At 44.4% G+C, this 27,464-nt stretch overlaps 1 protein-coding gene across 1 annotated transcript; it reads left to right on the top strand.

Annotated features, from left to right (window-relative positions):
• Positions 1-642: 642 nt before the first annotated feature.
• On the top strand, positions 643-26,964 carry Snx18 (sorting nexin 18). Its single transcript, XM_090331944.1, has 2 exons — positions 643-2,416; positions 23,992-26,964. The coding sequence occupies exons 1-2, from the start codon at positions 796-798 to the stop codon at positions 24,243-24,245; spliced, it is 1,875 nt and encodes a 624-aa protein (XP_090188070.1). The 5' UTR covers positions 643-795; the 3' UTR covers positions 24,246-26,964.
• Positions 26,965-27,464: the final 500 nt, after the last annotated feature.

Below are 27,464 nucleotides of genomic sequence, written 5' to 3'. Positions count from 1 at the left end.
AGTTCTTATTTACTGTACTTCCTATGGAGGAAGAAGGGATATAGCACATACTTACTTGACTGGAGTTTTTCCAGCTCCTCTCTCAATATACCACTTATATATCTCTTACTTGGTCAGACACAGCTTCTTCCCCAGCTCTTACTTGCTTTTGTCAGTCTCCTCCTCCAAGGTCAAAAAGCCCCTCAGAGTCCAGGAGGGAAAGGAGTCACTTTCATCAGTGAACAAGGCCTCTGCTCCTGCATCCTGTCTCTGCAATCTCTGGCCTTTCTTGCAACACACTTTATGACAAGCCTGGGTTAGGCCATTTCAGGAGCCTTCTCTGGGTACTCATAGTGGCACTGTTTATTATCAGGCTTGCAAATAAATACTTAATAGGAAACGTGTTTGGGGCCTCAGATATCCTCCACGACTTCATCCCCCGCCCTTGGTCACCCCGGCGCCTCACTTCGCAGTGCCCGCCACGAGGGGGCAGCGGTGGCCGTCGAGTCCGGGCTGGCGCTTGCTCGGCGGTCGCTTGCTTTCGCCTGGCGCTCGGCTGTGGATTAGTGCATCTGGGGACGTGGGCGGCGCGGCCCCGCCCCCGGCGGCGGCAGTCCCGGCTGGGAGCCGAGCCGAGCGGCGCGGGGGGGCGCGACCGGCGGCCGGGGCGGCGGGCTGCGCGCGGCCGTCAGGGCTCCAGTCGGCGCACCGAGGCGCGGGCGGCACCGCGGGCCTCTCGCCCTTTCCACAACCCCTTCCGACGGGCCGGGAGAACCGGGATCGGGACCGCGCGCCGGTCCGTCGGACGCCGGCACCATGGCGCTGCGCGCCCGGGCGCTGTACGACTTCAGGTCGGAGAACCCGGGCGAGATCTCGCTGCGGGAGCACGAGGTGCTGAGCCTGTGCAGCGAGCAGGACATCGAGGGCTGGCTGGAGGGGGTCAACAGCCGCGGCGATCGCGGCCTCTTCCCGGCTTCCTACGTGCAGGTGATCCGCGCCCCGGAGCCCGGCCCCGCGGGCGACGGCGGCCCGGGCGCCCCGGCTCGCTACGCCAACGTGCCGCCCGGGGGCTTCGAGCCCCTGCCCGCCGCGCCGCCCGCCTCCTTCCGGCCGCCGGCCGACGCCTTCCAGCCGCTGCTGCAGCCGCAGCCCGCGCCGCCGCCGACCTCCTTCCAGCCGCCCGGCGCCGGCTTCCCTCAGCCGCTGCTCTACGGTGGCGGCGGCGGCGGCGGCGGCGGCTACCAGGCCAGCCAGGGTAGCGACGACGACTGGGACGATGAGTGGGACGACAGCTCCACGGTGGCCGACGAGCCGGGCGCCCTGGGCAGCGGCGCCTACCCGGACCTGGACGGCTCGTCGTCGGCGGGCGGCGGCGCGGCGGGGCGCTACCGCCTGTCCACGCGCTCCGACCTGTCCCTGGGCCCGCGCGGGGGCTCGGCGCCCCCGCCGCATCCCCACCACCCGCCGGGGGCCAAGAGCTCGGCCACCGTGAGCCGCAACCTCAACCGCTTCTCCACCTTCGTCAAGTCGGGCGGCGAAGCCTTCGTGCTGGGCGAGGCGTCGGGCTTCGTGAAGGACGGGGACAAGCTGTGCGTGGTGCTGGGCCCCTACGGCCCCGAGTGGCAGGAGAACCCCTACCCCTTCCAGTGCACCATCGACGACCCCACCAAGCAGACCAAGTTCAAGGGCATGAAGAGCTACATCTCCTACAAGCTGGTGCCCACGCACACCCAGGTGCCCGTGCACCGGCGCTACAAGCACTTCGACTGGCTGTATGCGCGCCTGGCCGAGAAATTCCCCGTCATCTCGGTGCCGCACCTGCCCGAGAAGCAGGCCACGGGCCGCTTCGAGGAGGACTTCATCTCCAAGCGCAGGAAGGGCCTGATCTGGTGGATGAACCACATGGCGAGCCACCCGGTGCTGGCGCAGTGCGACGTCTTCCAGCACTTCCTCACCTGCCCCAGCAGCACGGACGAGAAGGCCTGGAAACAGGGCAAGAGGAAGGCGGAGAAGGACGAGATGGTGGGCGCCAACTTCTTCCTGACCCTGAGCACGCCGCCCGCCGCCGCCCTGGACCTGCAGGAGGTGGAGAGCAAGATCGACGGCTTCAAGTGCTTCACCAAGAAGATGGACGACAGCGCGCTGCAGCTCAACCACACGGCCAACGAGTTCGCGCGCAAGCAGGTGACGGGCTTCAAGAAGGAGTACCAGAAGGTGGGCCAGTCCTTCCGTGGCCTCAGCCAAGCCTTTGAGCTGGACCAGCAGGCCTTCTCGGTGGGCCTGAACCAGGCCATCGCCTTCACCGGAGATGCCTACGATGCCATCGGTGAGCTCTTTGCCGACCAGCCCAGGCAGGACCTGGACCCGGTCATGGACCTGTTAGCGCTGTATCAGGGGCATCTGGCCAACTTCCCGGACATCATCCATGTTCAGAAAGGTAAAGCCTGGCCTGTAGAGCAGGTGGTACGGAAGGTGGTGTTCAAGAGGCAGAGGATAACCGAAGGTTCGGGGTTGTATTTCCCACGCCTGGCAGGGATGTGGACTTCCCTGCCTCCCCGCCTTCCGCCTCCTTCCCCCCCCCCCCCAATGTGTGTGTTTGCTGAATCGCCAGACTTAGCTTCCTTCTCCCAGTATCTTCCCCTCAGAAAGTGGGAAGTCTTCAGATTTTCTGTTAGTAGTTTTATGACAGTGCTGTCTGAGAATTCAAATAGGCTAATAACATGCAGATCTGTAATTTTGTAGGGTAGAATGGCACGGGCACCCGAAAGCATGTTAGGCGTCTTGTGACCAGTGTCGGAGATGGGAGGACCAGTGTCGGAGATGGGAGGAAGTGAGCGAAGCATTCACCCTCTGCCCTTCAGGCCCTGCTTTGGTAGGGAAGTAGCATCAGTTCTCTGAGTTGGATGTAAAAGAACTTCCTTCCTTTATAAGCTTCTCACTTGCAAGCTTCTTAAAATAGGCAAGAAGCCCACTCTCATTTCAGCTTCGGTCATTTTGGGTTTGGAATCCATGAATCAACCAAATTTAAGAATGTTATTTTGGAAAATGATTTAGGGAAATTAGGTTGAAGTCTGAATTGTATCAGAACCATGGATTATTCATACTACTCTCAGGGTTTTATTAGTAGGTAGGAGGACCAACTTTTGTTAAAGAACTGGAGTTTTCAAGATTAGTTATGATTTGTGTGTGTGTGAAGTAAATTATAGCAGTAATTCCTGTCCCATGGTTACTCATAGTGTTCCTCTACTGATGGAGAGAGAATGGGAGCGTCTGAGAAGTCCAGTGTTGGAGGAGAAAGGGAGGAGTGAGTCCTCTAGAATGCACATCTGGGCTCCATTGATGTGATGCTTCCTCCCTTTCCAGGCCATTTAGGAATGGCCTTGATCTTTGACACGTTCATTCTTGTGTTGGGCTTATTTGTCTTTTGGGATCATCTTTAGTTTCCCTGGAACCAAGGTCCTCAACCTGACAAGACATCAGACATTGGGAGACCACAGTCTCACTTCCACTTCCTCTTTGCTTCTCTCTTCTTTTCAAATGTGACTAGGCTTGTAATTCAGTGTGGGGGTGGAGATGGGGTACCAGTATCTTTAATCGATGGATATTACTGCCAAAAGGCAGTTCCCCCGAACATCTGAAGCAGGAATTTTAGTGGAGGATAGCAACTTTCTTAGCAATTTACGACTCACAAATGCAGACTGAGTAAATGAGCTTTTTGAGTCATATAATGCTGTAGGCCTGTATTGAACCTGTATCTGACTTCTTTTGCCTTTATTTTTGCCTAAATTACTAAGAATCCTTGGTGCTTTGTCTGGTGCTGCTAAAACTGGCTCTGAGTTTTTTTGTTTTGTTTTGTCAGTCGTGGGACTTGAACTCTGGGCCTGCAGTGTGCTGTCCCTGAGCTCTTCAGCTCAAGGCTACCGACCTATCCCTTGAGCCACAGCTCCACTTCGGGTTCTGTGGTGGTTAATTAGGACTGAATTTGAACTGTGATCTTCAGATCTCAGCCTCCTGAGTAGCTAGGATGACGTGTGAGCCACAGGCACCCAGCCTGAATCTGAGTTTTTGATGAAGGACTTTAATTTTTAAATTCCATTGTGTTACGTCATGTATCGTGTTATGTGTATTATATTACACATTGTGTTGCATTGTGGATCCATTGCTGACTGTCTGTTATGCAGCTCTGCCAGCTGAGGCAGATTGTTGGTGAATAGCTGAAAGAAGACGGGACCAGCACAGACCCTGTGGGACCTCAAATAGGTGACTAGACTTCACACTGGCATCAGTGCACTCTTGTATTCTCCTGTCATTCCATTCTCCAGACCAGCCCTTGTCCGGTGCCCTGCCTCTTAAATTTCCATGTTACAAAAGGTGTGGTGCTTATAGTAAGGCTTACTTGGAGTTTGCAGTAGTAGTCCCCTTAGTCTGTTCAACCACCTAACTTATTATTTTTTTCATCTTGGAACTGGAATTGCCTCTCATTGCTTGAGATTTGAAAAACTTCCTTTAAAAAAAAAACAACCCCAGAATCATTTGTTGTGGTTTAAGGTACTCAACACAGCTTCTTGGAATTCTGGAAAGAATACCAGTTGGCTGGCATTCAGTGTAGTTTGTTTCTGCTGTCACCTTGGTGTGTAATGTACAGGGAGCCTGTGTCCCTAGATGACAAATCTTTAAATGTACTGCCATTTAAAGGTACAGCATATCACATGTAAGGCTAGAAGCATTTCTTTACAATAAGTACTTTAGCAGATTATTCAAGATACTAGTGTTGGTATGTTAGGGTGAAGCGTTGTTAACAGGTTAGGACCAGAGGCCCCAGCTACACTGTCACTATAGGAATGACTCTTCAGTCTGAACACTTGGATAGTTGCTTACTACTTGATTTTTTCATCAAACGTGTCAACTGTGACTTTTGAGAAGGGACAGTAACAAGAAAAAGGACAGATAAAAAACATTCAAATAGTTTTAGTAGTCTTTGGTTGTATATGGTCCAAAGTATATATTTCAAGTTAAAGAGAAATTTAAAAAGTAAGAATCCGTGTTACACCTAAAGTGAGGAAAGAGGAGTTTTTCACTTCCCTTTTTTTTTTTTTTTCTTTTTTGCCAGTTCTGGGCTTGGGCTCAGGACCTTGGACTTTCTCAAGGCTAGAGCTCTACTGCTTGAGCCACAGCACCATGCCTGGCTCTTTTTCTTTTATGGGGTCTTCGTGCATGCTCGGCAAGCACTCTACCACTACACCAAACTCCCTGGTCCATTTTTCACTTGACATTTTATATATCCTAAACCTATTTAGTTCTGTGTTGAGATGTGACAGAACATGATTCTCTATTGTCTTAATTGCTAAAGCAGTTCATAAGGAGACTTAATTAGATTCTCACCCACCATGCCAAATCTCTGGAGGAAGGAAAGCTGAGGGAAATTCTCTGGGGAAAGGAAAGCTCCTGTGGGCTTGTCCTTCTCCAATGAGACTGCTATGGCCAGTCAGCTTTTAGAGTGTTCTAGAGCTATGGTAAATACTGTATCTATGAGCCACGTGTGTTTAGTTAAGAGTAAATTGGATGAAAAAGTCAGTTGTTCCATCACACTGGCCATCTATCAGGTGATGGAATGGCTAGGGGCCAGCCAAGTCAGGGACTGTCTCCACTGCTGCCCTGTCCTTTATGTTCTCCAGCAAACTGGTACATCTTTAGTGCATTTTCCTGATGGTTTTCTTTTCATTTCATCTGGTGGATCTCTTCCTCCCTGTGTGGACCTAATCAGAAACAGGTTCTGCTGGATCCCGCTCACCCTGTGAGCAGAAAGTACTGGTCTCTGATGGACTCCCCACTGCAGACTTACCTGCTAGCTGACAGTGGGGCACACAAACACTCCCAAGTGTGTGAGGCTCAGTTATTCTTTCTGTTCCCCATACTGAAACCATTGTTTAACTACTAAAATGTAGAACTTCCAGGAAAAGTGTGGGAAGCCACGTGATTCCATCAGCTAAAAGATCTGTAGAGTTTTTTTATTTGTGTTTTTTTTTTTTTAAATTTAAATGTATTTTAGGAGTACTGGCATTTGAACTCAGGGTCTTACTTGCTAGGCAAGTGATCTACCATTTGAACCATGTCATGAGCCTTCAGAATTCTAGTTCTTTCAATTAATGGAGTCTTAGATATCTTCCTCCTTGGGTTAATGGAATGAAGAAAGAAGATCATTTGCTATACCCTACAGTACATAGCATAGGGATCCAGAATTGGTTTGAATTGTATTTGTATTTCGCTTCGCTCTAACTGGAATCCAGAAAGTTCTTTGTCCCAGCTCCATGACCCCTGAGCAGCCAGCATGTCCTGTAGTCTGTCACTGACCTACAGATGCTGTGGTTCTAGTTTCCATTCTCTCCTCTTCTTCTCTGCCTGTGATATGCTTTTCTAATGCTGATGTTACTGACTGCTAAAGTACAGTCTGTCTGAATGGCAGCAGCTCAGGGTTTAAAAGTTTTACATTTGTCTATTGAGAGATACTATCAAGACAAAGACTGTAAAAATTAAATTATGAGAAGTCTTGTTTTCTTTTTCTGCTGTGTGAAGCAGGAAACAGGACTAGATAAATAAACAGGCGGTCAGTCCTGTTTTCTGTACTCTGAAATTAAATATGCAAAATCAGTGCCATTGCTCTCTGCTTTCTACATGTTCTAGATGTTTGCTGCCTTTTCCACGTAGCCCTGGGACTTCAGGGAAGGTGGACCAGGTGAGGGCCTGTCAGTCTTGCCTGGATAAATTTTATCATTATGCTTCCTTTTGCCACCAGGCTAGTTGGTCTGGAATGCTCCAGACCTTAATTAAAGATGTCAGGGGCCCAGAAAGGCAGGCAAGGGAAGCTCACGCTGCCCTGGGGTCACAGTCTGGTTCCCATTCTCTAGTGGCTAGAAGCAGCCCTGATAAGATGGTGCTCAGGATCACAGGGCACAGGGCTCAGAAATGGACATCACACAGCTTCTTTGTGTTAGCACCATCGTAACCATCCCATGCCAAACGTCCACCCCAGCTGTTTTAGAAAGAAACTTTACTTCTAGCTTTAACCTTTGTCCCAGATATGGATTTCCTTAGTGGAACGGAGGTAACCTTTGGGGATTCTGAAATAGATGACTCAGTTCCTTGGTTAATGCATACACGTGACTGGCCACATTTATGTGGCCAGCATTCTACTCACAAAACTGGTGAGTTTTGTGAGGCTGTCCCACCGAACTTTGTAAAGAACCAGTCGGTTTCTCCCCTCACCTTCCCTCTCCCACCCTCCTCAAAGCTACATTTGTTTTCCCCACCCATTGGAACTGGAGGAGGCTGGGGACTGCACTCTCAGCCGTTCTCCCAGGAACTCTTGATGCCTTGGGCTCCCTGGACTTTGCCCTTTGGTGAGAAACATCGTCCTGTCTGATCATCTTAGACTTTCCAAGCATGCTGGGAGTGTACAGTGGCCTAATCATTCCTAGGAGTCACTTGGAAACATGACACTTCCCTTAAACTGTGTTCCTTCTTTTTTTTTTTTTTTGATGGGATTGCTTTATGTCTAAATATTTTAAAATCAAATGTTAGTATCACATGTGACTCAAATACCATCTGTTTGTGAAGCTGTGTGATATCATTAAGTGTTTGGCACTGATAAAATAGGACAGTAGCTTGAGCTCTGTTTGATGAGATTATATGCAGAAGACAGACCTGTACCATTTAGCATTGCACATTTAGGCAGCCTGACTGAAGTTCACTCCAGAGGAATGAGTGGCACTCTGATGATCAGTGAGTTCTTGGACTGGTGATGAAGGCTGGTTCACTACCTCCAACATTGCGGTATGCCAGGTTGCTGAGTAGCTGAGGAGAGACTTGGGGGAGATACCTGCTCCTAGAGAGAGTAACCCAGGCAGTGGATAGCTTGGGGCTGAGTTAACCAAGCCAGAGGTTCTCCTGTATAGAGTCTCCTTGCTATGGGAGCAGGCCTGTCCGTGGACCAGCATTGTCTAGTGGGCCAGTGTATGACTGACTGACTGAACAGTAACTGTAATCTCTGTAAGCTTCATTCAGTTCTCTCACTGGCCAAGCGGGGACATTTCCTCAAATTTAAATAGTAAATTTAAATATTGTGGTTCATAGTAGCTACTTATTTATTTATTACGTGCTTAATTTTGAAAAAGAGAAAGGTACTTAATTTTAAAATGGGAAGCACCCACCATTAGAAGTCTATTCCAGTGACCATGTTATCCTCTTCAGCAGCCTGTTACCTGATAGAAGGCAAAATTAACTGAGTCTTGAGAAGATGGCACAGGTGTCCAGTGGGTAGAGTAATTGTCCATCTTTGAGGCCCGTGTGGTAGGTAGCATTTGGTTTACCCTTTGACAGATGGTCACATTTGGCTTTTGTTGGAACATAGTGGGAAGTACGTCCTGGTCTCAGATAGGCTTTAGGATAAGGTCGGAAAGCACATAATATTTATCACTGGTTCCCAGTGCTCAAGTCAGCAAGGGAGGGCTGAAAGCCTTTATCACACTAGGCAGCACACACTATCTTAGCCATATGCCATGGTATGAAGGAGGGCAGGGGGAGTGTAATTAACTGTGAGGAGAAAGGGTAGGCTCAGGGGTGGTTTCTACGTCTCAGTCTGTGAAGAGAACCGGGGCAAGGAAAATGCAGTCAAGAATTCAATGCATATTGTACTAAGCGGGAGAGAAGAGATAGGTTGAGAAGTGAGGTTGAGAGCGTTGAAAGGAGTGCCATTGCTTAAGATACATTGCATTCATAAACTGCTTTGTTAAATGGCAAGTCCCTTCTATAACTACTTAAAGAGAAATTAAAAAGAAATAATTTGACAGGTAGGCAAGCCTGAGGAAGGACATTCCAGATCAAAGGAATCATGTGTATAGATAGATGCCAGTCCTGTCAGAATTAGCTGGGGAGTAGTTTTGTGAATCTGAATGTCAGGGCCCTCTAGATATTGGAGGTATTCCAAAAGCACCTCAGAGTGGGTGGTTTCCACCTGTAGTCCTCCTTACTCGGGAGGCTGTGATGTGCGCATGAAGGTCTAAAGCCATCCCTGGGCAGGGCAGTCCAGGAGTCTCTTACGAATCACCAGAGAGCTGGAAGTGGAGCTGTGGCTCAAGGCAGAGTGCTACCCTTGACCAAAAGAAAAAAGTAGGGGACAGCATCCAGGCCCTACTTTCAAGCCCCAGGACACAGCGACGCACGCATGCATGCACGCACGCACGCACGCACACGTACTTCTAATGTACTGCTAGTTTCACTCCTGCTGCTGGAGGTGGTGGAGGCAGCACTATGGAAGATCAGTGGATGGTGACATGGGCAGGTAGCACTTGAGAGTCCTGGTCACAGCCTGAGGCCAGGCCCATGGGGAGATCTTGTAAAAACTGAAGGAAGAAGTGGTGAAGTTCTGCATGGAGGAGTGGAGCAAGGGGACAAGGTGGGCATACATGACCTGCAGAGCAGAGGCTCCGGGGCCCCCACTAGAGATGTGTGGAGAGGGCTTGGAGTAGAGGTCTAAGAATGGCTTTAGTGTTTAAAATAATTGTATTTTTAATGATTGTAACAGTGCCTATCTAATAACCTAGATTTTGTCTGTTGACTTGCCATTGGAACCTTAAAATGTTCGCTGACCTTGGCATTTCCCAGGCCTTAGCGGGTGGCGTGTGAATGGCGGTCGTGGTAGCTGCTGTGTGTTGAGCAGTGACCTTCACTGTGCCTGGCAGAATGCGTACATTATGTCTCAACTCCACACAGGAGTGGCCATGACAGCAGAGGGTTGTGACATGGTCAGGAGCCAAGTGGGGTTGAGTTCCTGCCAGCTTCACACACAGACTTATCTTCTCTCAGTTCAGTTGCCTCATGTGTAACATGGGGTGACTGTCCTTTAAGGTACCTTAGGTTTTCAAGCATTAGTTATGTACCTAATTAGTGTATTTCTTTCCTAGGGCTGCTGTAACAAATTACCACACTGGGTGGTTTAAAACAACTGTAATGTCGCCTCCCACAACTCTACACAGCAGCAGTCTGAAGTGAGGTGTTGACAAAGTCAGTCTCGCTTCAAAGGGCAGGGGACTCCTGCCTCTGGCCTTCCAGCTCTGCCTGGTTGCTGGCCTTCCATGGAGTTCCTGGTAGTTCCTTGTCTCTAATCTGCTTCTTCCTATTTGCCTGGCTGCCTTATTTTTTAAAGCATACATTAAAAGTCACATTTGATTTAGGATCCATCCTAAATTCAGTATGACCTCACCTCAGCTATTACATATGCACATTTTATTTCCAAATAGAGTTACAGTCACAGTTCCCAGCAAGCTATGAATTATAGGGGAAGGGGCACACAGTAACTACAGTATTAGATTTGAAAATAACCCCACAGGACTGTTATACCCATATGGTGGCAGTACAAACAGGCTGAGGGTAGTTAGCTAATTTCTAGGATCCCACAGCTGGTAAGGAGAGCCAGGTTGTGTTTCTTTTTCATCCTGTCTTCAGATTGGTTGAAACTCCATGAAGTTCAGTAATTAGCATGCTTGCCAAAACACTGAGTATCTTTGCATACAGTCAGGAGTCACTGTATGCAAAATTCTAAACTCAAGAGTGATACCTTAATCATGTTCAAAATAGCCAACTCGGGGCTGGGAGTTTGACCTAGTGGTGGAGTGCCTGCCTAGCATGCACAAAGACCCAGTTTCAATTCCTCGGTACCGCATACATAGAAAAAAGCCAAAAAGTGGTGCTGAGGCTCAAGTGGTAGAGCTCTAGCCTTGAGAAATCCCAAGGACAGAGCTCAGTCCCTGAGCTCAAGCCCAGGACTGGCCAAAAAAGTATATATATAGCCAACTCTTTCAAGGACTTCCTGTGTGCCAGACATGGCATTTATGTTTATAGTCATTGTGTCTATGTAAACCTCATGACACTTTGGAGGTAAATACCATCCTTTGGTATGCATTGGTCTGGCTCCTGTGACAGGTGTGCAGTGATGAGGCTAGCAGGGTGGTGAAGGCCCCAGGGCAGCTTTGGAGAGGAACGGGTGAACTTGAGACACCTGCTGGCTGGGATGGCAGAACTTGGTGAGGTGCTGGCTGGCTGTAGAAGTCTAGTGTTACTTCAAGGTTTTAAGTGTAGATGATAGAAAAATGGCCAAGTCAGTAATGGAAATAAGCAGAGGAAGAAAGGGAGCAGGATTGAGGGAAAAAAGAATTAACGAAGGAGGCCTACATAATGTTAAGAAAGCTGCTTCTGCATACCTTTTGTTGTATTAATTAAAGGCAAAACCTTAGTTTCTTTTGTTCTAAAATATTCGGGGAGGCCCAGGCTAAAGTAAGTCTACTTGTAAGCCACTAAGCAGACTAGCTTCTCCATACTGCGCAAGGCAGCAAAATAGCACACGCCAGCTTCTGACACCATGGCAGAGAAAGGAACTGAGTGTGCAGAGCAGAACCAGGAACCTAGCCTTGTATTGTCTTGTGCTTTGTCTCGACATGTAGCTAAGTCCCTGTTGTTGCAGCAAGGCATGAAATTTTTTTTCTTGTTGTAGTAAAGATGATGTAGAGAAGGATTGCAGTTACATAGGTCAGGTGAAGAGTACATTTCTTTTTGGGGGTAATGTCACCCCTTCCCTCACTCTTGCAGTTTTTCCTTCCCATCCCCACCCACAAGTTGTATAGTTTTATGTTCAACATAGTGTCTAGTGAGTACCACTGCTGCTTGTGAACCCTCGTAGCCAGGTATTCTCAACACGAACAGAGACCGTGCCAGCGGTTAACTCTAAGATTTCATATTTTGAGATTTGTATTTCACATATTAAAACTTGATATACTTCCAGGTGCTTTTTATCTTTAATGTTTGGTTTTGTTTTGTTTTGGTGGGTCATGGGGCTTGGATTCAACCTGGGTGTTGTCTCTGAGCTCTTCAGCTCAAGGCTACCACCCTACCCCTGGGCCTGGTCATTGTTCCTGAGCTCTTCAGCTCAAGGCTACCACCCTACCCACTTCCCATTTTCTAGAGGTTAATTGGAGATAAGAGTCTCAGGTCCTTTTGTACCCAGGCTGGCTTTGAACCTTGATGCTCCAATCTCAGCCTCCTGAGTAGCTAGGATTACAGGCATGAGCCACTGCACCTGGCTTCTTTAGTTCTTTTTGTGGTCTCATTTGTGGATACTCGATACGGCCACTGGACCCCTGGCCCCTGCCAGCATAGGAAGCAGAAATCACCAGAGGGAGGGGTCATGAGCTGAAAACCACTGATTTGGGAATTGTTCCCAGAGCAGAGAAGGCATCTCAAGCCTGACCTGAACGGTCTGATGGTTGACAAGAATTAAAATTTCACTTAGAAAGTAGACATGACTCCTCACCACTGTGTGTGCCAAATCCCTTAGCGCCTGCACCACTCCCACTCTGGACATGGAGCACACACTCCCTAGTGCCTTGCTAAGCACTGGAGCCACTCCGCGCCTTCCTGTACTCTGATGGTGGCTTCACTGTTTAGCTGCCCCATTTATACCTGTTTTATTCTTCTGTGTCCTAGAACAAAGAAAACAAAGGTATAACTTTTAATTAAAAGTAGTTTTCAAACTGATGCCAGTAGTTCATGCCTATAATCCTAGCCACTAAAGAGGCTGAGATTTAAGGATCAAGGTTCCAAAACAGCCCAGGTAGACAAATTTGTGAGATTCTTATCTCCAGTTAACCAGCAAAGAGCTGGAAATGGAGGGGTAGCTCAAGTGGTAGAGTGCCAGCCTTGAGTGGAAAAAGCCAAGTGCGAACATGAGTTCAAATAGTGTGTGTGTGCACACTCAGACATGCACACACATACAGACATACATAGTAGTTTCCATGACTTCTATACAAAGTCATGTCTCTTCACATATAACTCCATTTGTTGTGTGTGATTGGTTAGCTAAACCCAGCATGCTTTTGATTTTTAGGCATAGTATGGTGTTGCTTTAGGAAGATTCTGTGGGCATAAAATATTTAAGACAAAAGCAATGTTTGTCTTTCTCTATACCGAGTTTTAAAGTCTTCATCTGTATTTGCTTAGATGTAGGCAAATCTACATTTTTACCACTGTGTCAGACACTTTTCTAAAATAAAGATACATTATGTTCTCTTGAAACTATTACCCTCGTAAATTTATTATTTAACTTTTTAATGTGTATGTTTTGATTCTGAGGATTAAACCTGGGGCCTCACACACACTAATCATAGGCTTTTTCACTGAGCTACACCTCCAGTCACATATTTAATATTTATTATGGGTTAAGTGAAACACAGGAATGTGTGTGTGATTGTATTTAAATTTTTTTTTTAATCCTGACAAGGAAACCTTGGTTTTAGCAAATAAGCTACAAGAGATGTAATGACATGATTTGAGTTTTGGCTTTGGAACAAGGTGAGCTACGTGAATATATATGCACAGTGTGTATGAGTAATTCTATGAGGACATTCACATGCAAGTGAATGTTTTCCTACTGCACATGATTCTGCACTTACACCTTGGGTGATTAATGAATGAAGCTTAAGAGCTACTTGTTTATGTACAGCAGGGCTTGTACCCAGTATAAATCACTGCTTATATGTTTTCAGGACTGCACCATGTTTACAGACTTGAATTCTTCAGGTGATTATTATTATTTTTCCACTAACAACCAGGTTTTTCTGTAATTTACCCTCCTTGTCGGCTCTCTTCCTTCTTTTTGATCCATGGCCTGAAGGTTTCTGTCATTTAGTAGTACACTGTGAATTCAAAGTGAAGTTTAAATTGAATTGCTTTTGAATTTTGATAGTTCTTGGCTTTTAAGACTTGTAATCCTTCAAAAAATTGCTTTTGGACTGCATCTGGTAGTACACGCCTATAATCCCAGCATTAGGGAAGCTAGGTAAGATTTTGAGTTCTAGGTTACCTTGGGAGACACTATCTTAAAGCAATTGTTTCTCTTCCCAGCTGGAGTTGAGTATCAACACTTGCATTCTTCCGAGTTTATCAGTGTGTTCCAAATCTGGGCAGAGATGGTATGGGAATAGAAATTTGAGGGCCTGGGGGCAGTTTGTGGGTCACCCATCCCTGAGATGTGGCTCTGTGGGATTTGAGATCTCCCTGGCCAGACTCAAGAAAGACAGCCAGATTTGTGTGCAGCTGGTCAACATGAATGCTACTGTTATGTAGTATTCCTCAGCTTCCCCTTCCACCTTGGAATCTGACAGTGGTGGTTACTTACCTTTTGGGATTCAAGAGGAGCAAAACGAGACTGGCAGTGCTGGGCACAGAGCAGGTACCCTGTGGACAGCAGCCTGGAGGATGACCACTCACCGGATACTCCTAGATAGATATTGGCCTTTGTTTGGGGGGACATTTTAAAAAGTCAACATTGGAGCAGAGAGGGAGAAGGGTAATCAAGTGGTGGAGACACAAAGAGAAGGAGCAAAGGAGAGGGGACGGAGGTACTGGAGAGTGGCCGGAACGGGAGAGTGTCTGTACTATTGATAAGGATGTAGGCTACCCTGACCAAGATTAAATTAACACTTTTTTCTTTTCTGAGAGTACATGGGAATGGGGAAAAACAGGCTGGGTCCAGTCTCAAGCTACTTCACTCAGCAGGCCCTGGCTTATCAGAGCTTCAGTTCCTCACATCTGGCCTTGGTTTCTGAGGAAAGGCCTTAGGGAGATTGAAAATCAACTTCATGTTTTGGGCACATTTGCCACTTGAAAATTAAATGAGGTGCTTTATAGAGGGAAAACTTAATCTGTGGATCCCCAAAGCTTAGTGAATTGGCCTTTTGTGTAGGTGGCTTAAGACCAAACCCAACAAGAAGAGGAATTTGGGGTGAGGAAAGGAAGGCATAGAATTGAGGTGCAGATGCTCCTTGGGCTTGGATGCTTCTGGAATTAAAACTCTGTGGGGCACAGACAGGTAAATCTGGCAGGTGCTAGGCAGCACCCTTAAAGAGTGGGGCTGTCAGAGGCAGCGTAGCCTAGCGGGGTGGGGCGCCCCTGTCTTAACTGGCCAGGTAGGAAGTTGCCTGAGAAGTGGTTCCCCTGTACTCCAGAAGCTGAGGAAAGTGGGTTGGTACTGCTGTGCACCGCTGCTGAGGTAGGTGCATGCTGCCCAGCTCACTGTGCAGATGGTGTTCACATGCCGCGGGCAGTGACACCGAAATGCTTCTTCAACGCTAGGTTTTGCCGGTGGGAATAGTTTAACGATGTGAGGTGCAAATTATACCATGCTTTTGCAAGTGGTGCTGATTTCCTTGACCATTATTCATTCATAAAATGAAGGGTGTATTTATTAATTTGAGCCCTTTAATAACGTTAATGAGCTTTGTCAAATAAATTTTTGATCTTAATGCATTACAGTTATGGGAAATGCAATCTCTTTAAAATTAAATACATGTGTGCCATAAACAAATTGTTTCATATGCTTATATGTGTATGTATGCATATGTACATATATGCATGTATACATATATAATATACATATGTACATATACATGCATATGTATATAAATACACACAAACATATACATATATATATGTGTGTGTGTAAGTTCGCAAGATGTCTGACTCTGGTAAGACATAAAGAGGTAGAGAGGGGTGGGTATGAATTTAGGACCTTAGTTAAGTTGAATTTTGTGATGGAAAAATGGAGCAAAGTGTCTTTGAGAGCCCAGATATTTGAGGTGTGTATGAAAGTGAACCTGTTAAAGGTTTTTTTTGTTGTTGTTATTTTGCTTTGTGGTTTTTTTGCGTGCATGGAATTGGCACTGAAGTCTAGGAGAGATGTATTAATAACGGATGCTAAAGCAAAGTGAAAACATTGGCTTAGTTTTCCTTTTCACGCTCAAAAATGTGGGAATGAAAGGAATGTTTTTAATGGCATGTAGCAGGATGAAGCCCACATCAAGTCTCGAGGGCAGATCTTCTTGGTCTGTGCCCACAGAGGGCAGGCAGCCCCGGAGTCCTGACTGTGGAACAGGACACATGGAACAGGAAGTAAAGGAGGGCGGCGGGAGGAATGGGCTGGTTCTTTGCCACAAATAGCTTTGGGATTTTGGGCAAGTGACTCAGCCTCTTGTTTGAAAGATTAAGGGACTTATTCTAAAAACTCCTCCCAAGGTCTTTCAGCTAAAAATAAATCAGTCTTTCTATCTGGCGACCAGCTCTGTGCCACTCACCTGGGCTTCTGTCAGCCTGGGGTGGGCGGGGTCCTGCTTCATTAGGATATGGTCTGAGGGTAGCATTCCTGAGTGAACTAACTTCCTGTCCTGATAATTTGCCAAGTGGTTCCTTTTTCTGTACTTCAGTTGTATTTCAGGGATTTCTTTTCAGTTGTGTGACTTGGAGAGTCTGCAGTCCTTTCTGTGTTACCTTGTAAGCATTGTCTTCTCACACAGAAGAGTTCTTTTCTTCTGAAGAATAGATTCAGCGCTAGTCACTCTTTGACTTCTAATCAAGTCTTTTTTTTGGTCAGTTGTGAGACTTGAACTCTGGGCCTGGGAGTTGTCCCTGAGCTCTTCAGCTCAAGGCTACCACCCTATCTGTTGGTTAATTTGAGATGAGTCTCATGGACTTTAATGCCCAGACTGGCTTTGAACTTCGATCCTCAGATCTTAGCCTCCTGAGCAGCTAGGATTATAGGCATGAGCCACCAGCACCCAGCTCCTCTAATCAAGTCTTCTACCCATGTTATTCCTGATGCAACCAAGTCATGTCTGTCAGCCCAAGAACAATGTCAGTTGTTTATACACTTACTATATAATATTTTTTCCCTCTGCTCACTCCTGTGGGTTCCTTTCTTTCATTCTAAAACTATTGACCTAACCATGAGCATTCTAGGCTCTTTTGACCTTAGACTTCATTGTAGAATTTCCCCCCTTCTTCCTTTGTATTCTTGAAAGCAGTATGGATGATGTATGTGACGGGGAAGGGGCTGGAAGGGAGCACTTCCCCTAAACTAGCTACTTCAGTGGAACATCCGAAACCTTTGCTTGTGTTTCACTGGTTCCATGATTTAAAAGAAAAAAAATTTTTTTTCTTACTGTGGCTGAGATTATAGGCAGGGCTTTTACCTTTTATTTTACCCATTCATATTTAGTAAAAATTCAGTAGAGCCAATCACTGCTAGACAATTCAATGATTATTTGTTACAGCTTTGCAGCTAGCTGTACTGTATGTACATCAGCCAGTTAAACCCTACCAATTACTTTAATTTTTCAAGCTACCTTAGAGGTAGCATGCCTTTACTTATTGAACCCTGCTCAAAAGTTTTGTTCTCCAACCTCTGATGGCTGATATGGTAGACCTGGCAACAAGTATAGAAATGTGTACTGATGATTCTCAGATTGAGAATTGTCCAGTCAACAGCCAGAATGTATTATTTGTAACACACTCTAATTATAATCAATGGTATTTAATTTCTTACCTATGCATGTAATAATTCTACTAGAAAACCTTATTTCTGCTTTTCTGTGGCATGAATTCCGAGAAGGTGGGGATGGGACAAGGGAAGCCTCTGCACAGGGACATTAGAAAGCATTCTCTGCATGTGATAACCGCATGGAAACACTTGATATCTGTCCATTTGGATAATTCGGGTATTAAAAGGATGTCACATCCATTTCTGCTTATTTCCAGTTAGTAAACCAGGAAGTTAGTTTTCCATAGGTTTTATCTTTTTTATAGGAAGGAAAACATGATATCCTTAACTGCTCAGTTAGAACATTTAGGATAAACTGGAGGGTTGTAAAATGAATTTTAATAGCTTTCTTGTAAAAAGAAATATATTTTTTAGAATTTAGCAAAATAATGTGTAAATAGCTTTTATTTGGCTTAGGAGATGGAAGTCTCGTTGGTTTGGCATCTGAACTTCACAGTCAGTGGCATTCCTGGTATAGGAGTCAGGCTGCTGGCTCTTGAATTCAGGCTGTGTCCAGAAATGCTGGTGACTTTTATTTGTCTAGTATCTTGCCAGTTGCTTGTTTTATTGTTAGTCAGCTTGCTTCCTACCGAAGGTGAATGTGGGAGAAAATTTAACTGTGTTTTAGTTTAATGGGGTTCTTTTCTCTTCTTAGTTTGCTCTATGTCATGGGTGCATTTTTTATGGAGACAATCTGCCTTGATTACCCATAGTGCTCACTGCTCTGTTCGTACATTTATAGTATTTGCTATTACAATGTGCTCTGTAATGTTCCATATAGACCCTTCATTTTTTTCAGGCATTTATGCGTTGTCATTTGAGGTAGTTTGAGCCCTTTATACGTCTCTTTCTACACGTTTTTCTTCCTCCTCTGCAGGCCTGACACATTAAACTAGTGAACTGGAATTTATTAACTAGGTCAAATTGCATATCTCAGGGAATTGGCTTTCAAGCACTTACTCTTCCAAATATTTTGGCCTTCCTGATTTGCAAAATAAAAGTTTTGTTCCTTTTTTTTCCCCCCAGTTGCACAAGTACAGAGACAAACCTCATATATTTCCTAAAGGAATTACATGTTAATGTGGGGCAATTCACCATTTATATAATCTTCCCATAGGATCTGGGAAGATAACTAGCATGGTGAGGGGGGAAAAAAGAGCAAGAAAGAAGACAAGGATAAAAAAGAACTCAGTGTGGGCTTAGATTTTCAAAATAATGAAGAATGTTACTTCTTTCAGCCTTTCATTTTGTGGTACCCTAATCTTGTTACAAAGAGTAGGAAGTGATATCTCCTTAAGTGTTAAAGGAATTCACAAGTGCAATTAGTAAACTGAAGGAGGTTAGTAAGATTCCAGGGGGAAAAGTTTAAATCTCTTTTCTTTAACTCCTTCTGATTTGCAGGTGAAATCCAAAGTGAGGACTCTTAGAAGGAAGGCGAGAAAGGAGGCAGAGCTGAGACCCAGTGCCAGATGGTTGGGGTGGGGGTGGGGGCAGGAGTTTGGCTGGGAGGAGCATCCCGCTCCCCAGTACCTGGTTCTCGTACCCCCAAACACCGTGCTTTTTCCCTAGGCCCACTTTGCTTTCTTACCTGTTCCAGTTTCTTTTCTACACATTTGTGGTATTTGCTCCGAAGTCAGTGAGATGTTGAGATCCCATCCCAGCCTCTTAGAGGATTACCTGGTTGACTTTCAGACAAATATGCTGAGTAACTGTTTCTTTACACACACAGTATCATCTACTGCACATTGTACAGGCTCTGGAAAATGTCTAGCATATATTATACTTATTTTTGGCAGCTGCCATATATTGTCTTAGATAAGCCTCCTTGTGCACCCTGTTCCCCCTATCCTTAGCACAGGACTTGACCAGGAGGATACAATTCTTGATGGCTTGGGGAAGCCATACCCTCTCACCCCATGTAGAGTGGAATTATGTGCTTTGTAGTGCTGTTATGCTGTGTCCAGGTGTTATGACTGCCTGTGGCCTCAGTGTACCTGTCCCATCCTCTTGGGCACACTTAGGGTGGGGACAAGAACATGAGTGGTAGATTCTCCATGTTCTACTAGCTTGTTCTTCAATGACTTCAGTTTCTTAACCTGGAGCCCACCCTTTTGGGTGCTTTAAAAATAGCAACACTGTGTTATTTTCCTAACAGATTCATACTTAGAAGAAAACTGAGTCTTAATTTTTTTTTTCCTTTGGCTTCCTTATGTACATGCAGAAGGCTTAAAGATTTTAAATGCCAAAAGGTCCATGGACTTCAGAGATTGAATACTGTCCTATTCAAGAGCTTAAAATATGTTTGCCCCTGTGATAAGTTGTGAATATCTCAGATTTGTCTATTTTTTGCTTTTGTTAGTCCTGGGGCTTGAACTCTGGGCCTGGATGCTGACCCTGAGCTCTTCAGCTCAAGGCTACTGCACTACTCCTACCCCTGGGCCTGGGCATTGTCCCTGATCTCTTAAGCTCAAGGCTAATTTTCTACCACTTGAGCCACAGCACCACTTCCAGTTTTCTGGTGGTTAATTGGAGATAAGAGTCTCGTGTACTTTAGTGCCTGGGCTGACTTTGAACTGCGATCTTTGGATCTCAGCCTCCTGAGTAGTTAGGATTACAGGCATGAATCACCAGTGCCCAGCTCTGACCTGCTTATTTTAAAGCAATTGCAGCCACTCACTCTAGTTGTGTGTAATAGAATGAGGCTTGAAAAGATGTCGTGATCTCATTGGGAATTGGGTAAGCGCAGCTAGGGGACCTTCATTCACAGCTCTGGGCAGGAAGTCATCTTCTCCCTGCTCCCCAGACTGCACATCTGATGGAGAAATACCTGCTCTACTAACTAGCTTGATCCCTACTTCCACACTCACAGATCAGGCAATGGCTGACTTCACATTGTCATCTGAGCAGGGTGGGACCCATGTGCTTGAACCCTGGACTGTGGCTTCCTCACATGAAGAAATGGTCAAATTACCAGAGACTTGTCCCTGTTTTGATCTTATTCTACTTCAGTGCCATGATTTCCAATTTTTAATTATGTTTTGAATTTTTTTTCCTCGAGTTTTACGTCTTCTAACTTTCCTGGTCTTTTCAACTTCAACTTCTAGAATGTAAAACCTGTACAAATATAAACCCAGAGGCAATGGGTTACAGGAAATGTGTTTTGATTTTCCTTTTGGTGTGGAGGGTTCTTCATTTCCTGCTTGATTTGTACTGTGAGCAGTGGAAGAAATGGGGCAGGTGCCACTCTTCATAGAGTTCCAGGCTCTGAGCGATGGCGGTCTCCTTGTCCCCTGAGTGGTCCAGGTGGGCTCTGCCCACCTGTTTCTGTAGGTGAAGTGTGAGCATGACTATGCCAGTGTGTCCTGTCTGCTCCAGGACTTTGTTTCTGTTCACATGAAGATCTCATGTAAAATAAATTGGTGCAGACAAACATGGTGAGGGGGATTTACATACACACATTTATTATCTATTGTCAATACTTTAATATTCCTCAGGTCTTTGCCTGGGGATGTAGCGCAGTGGTAAAGCATGTACAAGGTCCCAGGTTCTGTTCCCAGCTCCACCAAAAGTAGAATCAACAAAATGTAATTTTAAAAATCCACATTGATTTAACTCTACAGGTTATTCTTTAATGCTAGTGTATTACAGAAAAGCTGAGGAAATTAGACATAGGTGATTTCCCCTGGGTATGTTAGCCATTAGATTGAAACAGCATCTATGAAGTACTTTGTCACTTCCTTGCCTCTATCCAGGCTACCCTTTTTTTTTTCTCGTGAGTTTGCATTGCCAGGCCAGGGTTCGTGCCAGCCTCACTCTGTGCCCTCTCCTGCTCTTCAGCATCCTCTAGTAGAGTAGATACTAAGAAATCTGAATTTCAGCTGGCTTTGTTCCAGATGTTAGCTTTTTCATTCAACATTCTTGGATCCTGTGACCGATGGGTATCCTGCTACTAAACATCTCTTCATAGGACTAGTGCTCCTGGCGGGAGGGGGATGGGGTCTACTCTTCTGTACCGCACTAAAGTGACAGGTGCTCTACTCTCACTCCTGCAACCCCCTCTGGTAGTATTTCTTGACACTAAGCTGTGACATCTGTGTTGTCATTCTCCTTTGGGAATTTAAAGCTCACCAATCCCCTTAAAAGAGTAAAAAGGGCCGGGCATGGTGGCTCATGCTGAGGATCTCCATTTAAAGCGAGCCCAGGCACTAAAGACCCTAAAGACTGAGAGACTCTTATCTCCAATTAACCACTGGAAAACTGGAAGTGGTGCTGTGGCTCAAGGAGTAGGGCAGTAGCCTTGAGCTAAGAGCTCAGTGACAGTGCACAGGCCCAGAGTTCAAGCCCCACGACTGACACAAAAAAGGTAAAAAGGCCCTAGTACCCCAGTGGTGGGGTCAGACAGGTTATATGTGCGGAATGCACCCCATCCCCAGACATTTTATTCAGCCAGGCATGTTCTGTAGATGAACCAGACCTGGGCATATGTGTTCAGGGGGCACACAGCTGTGATTTCCTACTGCCCAGCCCAAGGTGGTAGTAACTGGTATGTCCTACAGATTGGTTCTCAAGTCCTGCCCATCAATTCTTTAGTGAAAAGAGGATTTATATTCTTTTTTTTTTTTTTGGCCAGTCCTGTGCTTGAGCTCAGCCTGAGCACTGTCCTTGGACTTTCTCATGGCTAGAGAGCTCTACCACTTGAGTCTCAGCACCACTTCTGGCTTTTTTTTTTTTTCTATGTATGTGCTACCAAGGAATCGAACCCGGGTCTTCGTGCATGCTGGGCAAGCACTCAACCACTAGGCCAAACTCCTGGCCCAGGATTTATATTCTTTATGAAGTATTTTATACATAATTTCCTCATGTGAATGGATATAAAAGCATACCTTTTAAGCACGTAAAAATTCAGTGTGTTGGTTTATCTTGTTTTTGTTTTTTCTTTTAAGTATTGAGGTTTGAACTCAAGGTTTCAAACTTGATAGGTAGGCACTGTACCTCTGAGCTATACACTCCAGCCCTTTTTACACTAGTTATTTATTTTTTTAAATTTTGTTGCTGGAATAATGTATAGAGGGGTTACAGTTACGTTCATCAGATAATAGGCACATTACGTCTCGCATATTGATACCCCTTTTCATGTTTTTGTCCCCCATAGCCTCCCCCTACTCCCTCCCAATCACCTTGCTTTCCCTCCCTTCCCTGCTCTATTGCAAATGAACAAATAAACATATATACAATATACCAGGTAACAAAAGTCCACAGTGTGTTTTTTTGGTTTTGGTTTTAGTTTTTGGTGGACCATGGGGCTTGAACTCGGCCTGAACACTGTTCCTGAGCTCAAGGCCACCACCCTACCCCTGGCCCTGGCGTTGTCCTTGAGCTCTTCAGCTCAAGGCTTTTGCCCTAACCTTGAACCAAGCCCCACTTCCCATTTTTTAGAGGTTAATTGGAGATAAAAGTCTATGGTCCTTTTGTTCCCGGGCTGGTTTTGAACCTGATCCTAATATCTCAGCTTCCTGAGTAGCTACAATTTCAGGCATGAGCCACCGTGCCTAGCTCACATTGGTTATTTTTTTATTTTTTATTTATTTGTTTTTTTTTTTTTTTTCGCCAGTCCTGGGCTTTAGCTCAGGGCCAGAGCCCTGTCCTTAGACTTTCTCAAGGCTAGAGCTCTACCAGTTGAGCCTCAGCACCACTTCCAGCTTTTCTCTATGCATGTGGTACCAAGGACTCGAACCCAGGTCTTCATGCATGCTAGCCAAGCACTCTACCACTAGGACAAACTCCCGGCCCCCACATTGGTTATTTTTGAGATAGGCTTTCACTTCTTACTTGGGCATGCTCCTGGACCATAATTCTCCTACCACTTGTGCTGCCTGGTACAGCTGGACGACACTTGTGCCACTATGCCTAGCTCTTCTGTTGCAGTGGAGTTTTGCAGTGGAGTCTCACAGACTTTTTGAGAAGACTGGTCTAGAACTACAGTCCCCCAATACAGCCTCCCATGTAGCAAGGACAGTGGGCATTGGCCACAAGTGCTCAGCTTCAGATCTTTTAAGAACAATTCATTGTACTTTTTTTTTTTTTTTTTTAGAGAATAGGAATAGTTTTCAGGTTTATTTTCAGTTTTTTTGAAGATTTTATTAACACTGATATTTATATTTCAAATGTCATGTTAAACAAGTATTCAAGAAGGGAATCTGTATGCAATCACTAGGACATAGATTTTAGAACATAATTAAAATTAAGCTGAGGGTTTGTATGTCATAGATACATACCAATCTATATAACATGTCTATAGAGTATCCCGTCATAGATAATTCATTGTACTTTTATCTGTTATAGCATGTCAAAAATACTACAGATAACTGATGATTATAGTAAATACTAGTTTCTTGGGTTTCTTGGCACAGTGAAATTATAGCAGTGGGAAAGCTTTCAGCTTTTCCATTTTAAATTCTGAAGTACTTTGAAATAGGTCAGGTTAGTCTTTACACATACCCAAGAGTCATTTGTAGGTAGGTATGTCATCCAGGATATGTGTGTGTATGTATTTATTTATTTATTTAAATTAATGACTTTATTTTTAACTACAGGAGCTCTTACCAAAGTCAAGGAGAGTAGGCGCCACGTGGAGGAAGGGAAGATGGAAGTCCAAAAGGCTGACGGCATTCAAGACCGCTGTAACACGATTTCCTTTGCTACGTTGGCTGAAATCCACCATTTCCATCAAATTAGAGTAAGAGACTTTAAATCACAGATGCAGCATTTCTTACAACAACAAATAATATTTTTCCAAAAAGTGACCCAGAAGTTGGAAGAAGCTCTTCACAAATACGATAGCGTTTAATGACTGGATTTTAGATTGTAGACTTTTTATTTTTCAGCTCAAGGAAAAATTCTCCAGCAGAAGAAAAACTGCTATCAAAGAGCTATTGCCAACTACCAGTGGTGGTACAAGGATGGTTTTGTGTGCAACTGAAACCCAGCTGAATCTATAATTATGTAGGAGAGAAACAGTTAATAAGGTTTTATAATAGAACAGTACCACACATTGTAACTAAATTATACTATGTATGCCTACACTACCATTGTAACTTTTGGAATAATGATTATACTATTTGCCTTATTGCTTTTTGAAGTATGGGTATTTTAGTGCATACTTTGTAGACCTCAAAACCCATGAAGGGTCTCAAAGAAGCTGGCTGGACAAGAGCCTGCTATGGATGCCTTTTTATTCTCACTGATTGGGATTACCTAAATTCAACCTATTCTGTGTTTACAAACTCCAACTAGAGCAGCTATGCGACTTTGTGCCTTTAGACTCTTGGTTTTTCATGCCCCTCCTCACCTTCCCCTCTTTCCTTTCTTTTCTTTTTCTTCTTTTTTTTTTTTTTTTTTTTTGGTAAGTCAACTTTTCTGATTAAGAGAGTGAAAGGCCAATGCATAGGATGAGGAGCTGGTGACAAGCTCGTATTGTCTGGGGGATGGGGTAGCAGAGTAGAAGGGTCAACAGTCATCAACTTGCACAGCAAATTCTGTCTCCTGATAAGATGCTGGTGAATGCAATGCAGAGGAGTGATACGCATGCCCGTGTTTGGATATGAAGTCTATTAGGGAAGAGACAGTGAATGCACTGTGATCTCCTACAGGCCACAGTAATGTGATACCTGGGCATGAGGATTGCTGCAAACACATCTCATAAAACGGAGGAGGAAAAGTCTGAGCAGTCAGGGGATACGAGTGCAGAAGCAGTGATAATACACTCATTTTAGTTCTTGGAAGAGTTTCCTGGATTTTGTTTTTGTTTTTGTTTTATAGCTTGAAGATTTTAGTAATCAGTTTTTGTGTTTTGTTATTTTTTTAAATGGATCTACACTGTTAATTGATTGAGACTCCACTGTGATTCATTAGTTTACTTAATCAAAAACTTTTCAGGGATGTCTGTAAATTTCAGTGTTATTCGTAATGAAAAGTGGTGTTGGTTGATCTAAGGAGGGACCAGAAATAATTTCTACTATTCCAATACTGAAGGAAAAATAATATTGATTTATAGTGTACTGTAAGAAAAGGAAAAATATTGGTAAAGCCTCTACCCCCGAACATTTAATCTTAAATATGATTTAAGATATTCTTTTATTATTACAAGGGAAATATGCATGGGTGATAAATACCAAAAAGACTGAAAAATCAGCTTAATTTGAAAAGCACAGAAAGATTGTGGCTGAAAATGCCAAGATCATAATGTTTTTATAGTTTTTGGGCTAAATAATGTGATTCTTGAGTCTACAGATTTAAAAACTGTCACTGAAAGCTTACAATAGCTACTGTGTTCATAAAATAGAACTTCTACTGCCTCAGAAATCCCTGAGTACTGGAATGGTAAGGCGGAAGTGGAGGTCAGTTTGAAATTGTGGTGAGTCACAATAATTACAGGAAAAGGTCAGCTTGTAGAAGGTCTTAAAAAGAAAAGGTTAGTGGAATAAGTAATTACTCAACAGCGCATTTACTCTCCAAAACCTATGGGGTTTTTTTGTGTTTGTTTTTTTCTTTTTGGAGCCGGTATTGGGGCTTGAACTCAGGGCCTGGGTGCTATCCCTTATCTTTTATGCTCAAGGCTAGCTTTTTCCACTTGAGCCACAGCTCTGCTTCTGGCTTTCCAATGGTTGACTGGAGATAAGAGTCTCATAAGAGACTTTTCTATCCCCACTGGTTTCCAACCATGAGCCTAAGATCTTAGCCTTTTGAGTAGCTAGCATTACAGGTGTGAGCCACCAGCACTCAGCCTGGGTTGAATTTTTTTTAAGATCAGAGTATCCCAGTTTTGATCTTTGGTAAAAATTTTGTACCATAGAATTCATAGAGCCAGGTGTAACATTACGTGGCTTTGTCTTTGCCACAGACATGTGGAACTGTCACTGAATATACTTTGTTCTCTAAAAAGTAACTTTCTCTTGTTGATGACAAAGTACAGTTTTATAAACCCATATATATATATTAAGTATTAATTTTATCATAGGAGTTTGGAAGTTTTAATGATAGCATTTAATTTCAGTTTGGATCTGTATTGGAAAAAGAAGCATTATGCTTTTCAAATGAGTCGAGAGTCACATTTATTTACCTCCTTATTTTGATGATGGTTTGATTTTTTTTAAACTTTAAGTGAAATCACTAAACTTGTGCAATGGTAGCATGGAAATCATCTAAGGTGTCTTGTACAAATGTGCTTTAGCCAGAATGGACAGAGGTAAAACTATGAAAACTAAAGATTAAAGTGCAAAGAAGTCTTAATTTCATGCTGCCTATTTCTAAGAGAACTTGTGCTCTCCATACTATATAACATAATACCATTGATGGGAATTAATTCCGTGAGTTAGAATACCAGAGTTGTTAGTGTCCATTTTCATCTAAGATCCTTATTCTCTAACGTTCTTGGTCCTATTGAAACGTTTCAGTATACAGAAATACTGCAATGTTAATACCCAAGAGAAAAGCCATTATCATGTGTATACTGGTCATTGGGATCGGTGTGGTACAATTTTTTAAAAATAAACTGTCATGCCCTTCAGCCATCACTTGTCTTCATTTCTAGAATTTGTGGTTCTGCTGCATAGTGTGTTTATAATAAAAATGTGCACTCGAGTCTAGTTTTACTATTCTAATCACACGGTTTTGTGTGCTGAAGGTGGGATGCTGCTAGACTGTGTTTTCAGCTTTGCAGATATAACAGATTTTCAGAGACACAGCTTTCCAGGATGTTGTATCTGGAGGTACCACTCAAACCCAGAATGGGGGAATGCATTTGGAAATGGATCAAACCAACCCACATTGACTAGAATAGGGTAGCAGTTGCAATTTTCCTAGACTTCCTTCAGATGATTATATATTAGATTTATATATTAGAATACAGCAGTTTCTTACATATTACTGTGTGTCTGTGTGTGTGTGTGTGTGTATGTGCACATGTATGTGTGCCACTCCTAGACTTGAACTCAGGGCCTGGGTACTGCTCCTGAATTTTTTCACTCAAGGTGAATACCCTACTGCTTGAGACACAGCTCCACTTCTG

Source organism: Megascapheus bottae, chromosome 4, assembly GCF_031878675.1.
Source record: "Megascapheus bottae isolate mThoBot1 chromosome 4, mThoBot2.hap1, whole genome shotgun sequence".
Lineage (NCBI taxonomy): Eukaryota > Metazoa > Chordata > Mammalia > Rodentia > Geomyidae > Megascapheus > Megascapheus bottae.
The sequence above is the reverse complement of the archived record's forward strand: the minus strand, read 5'-3'. Positions and strand labels throughout refer to the sequence as shown.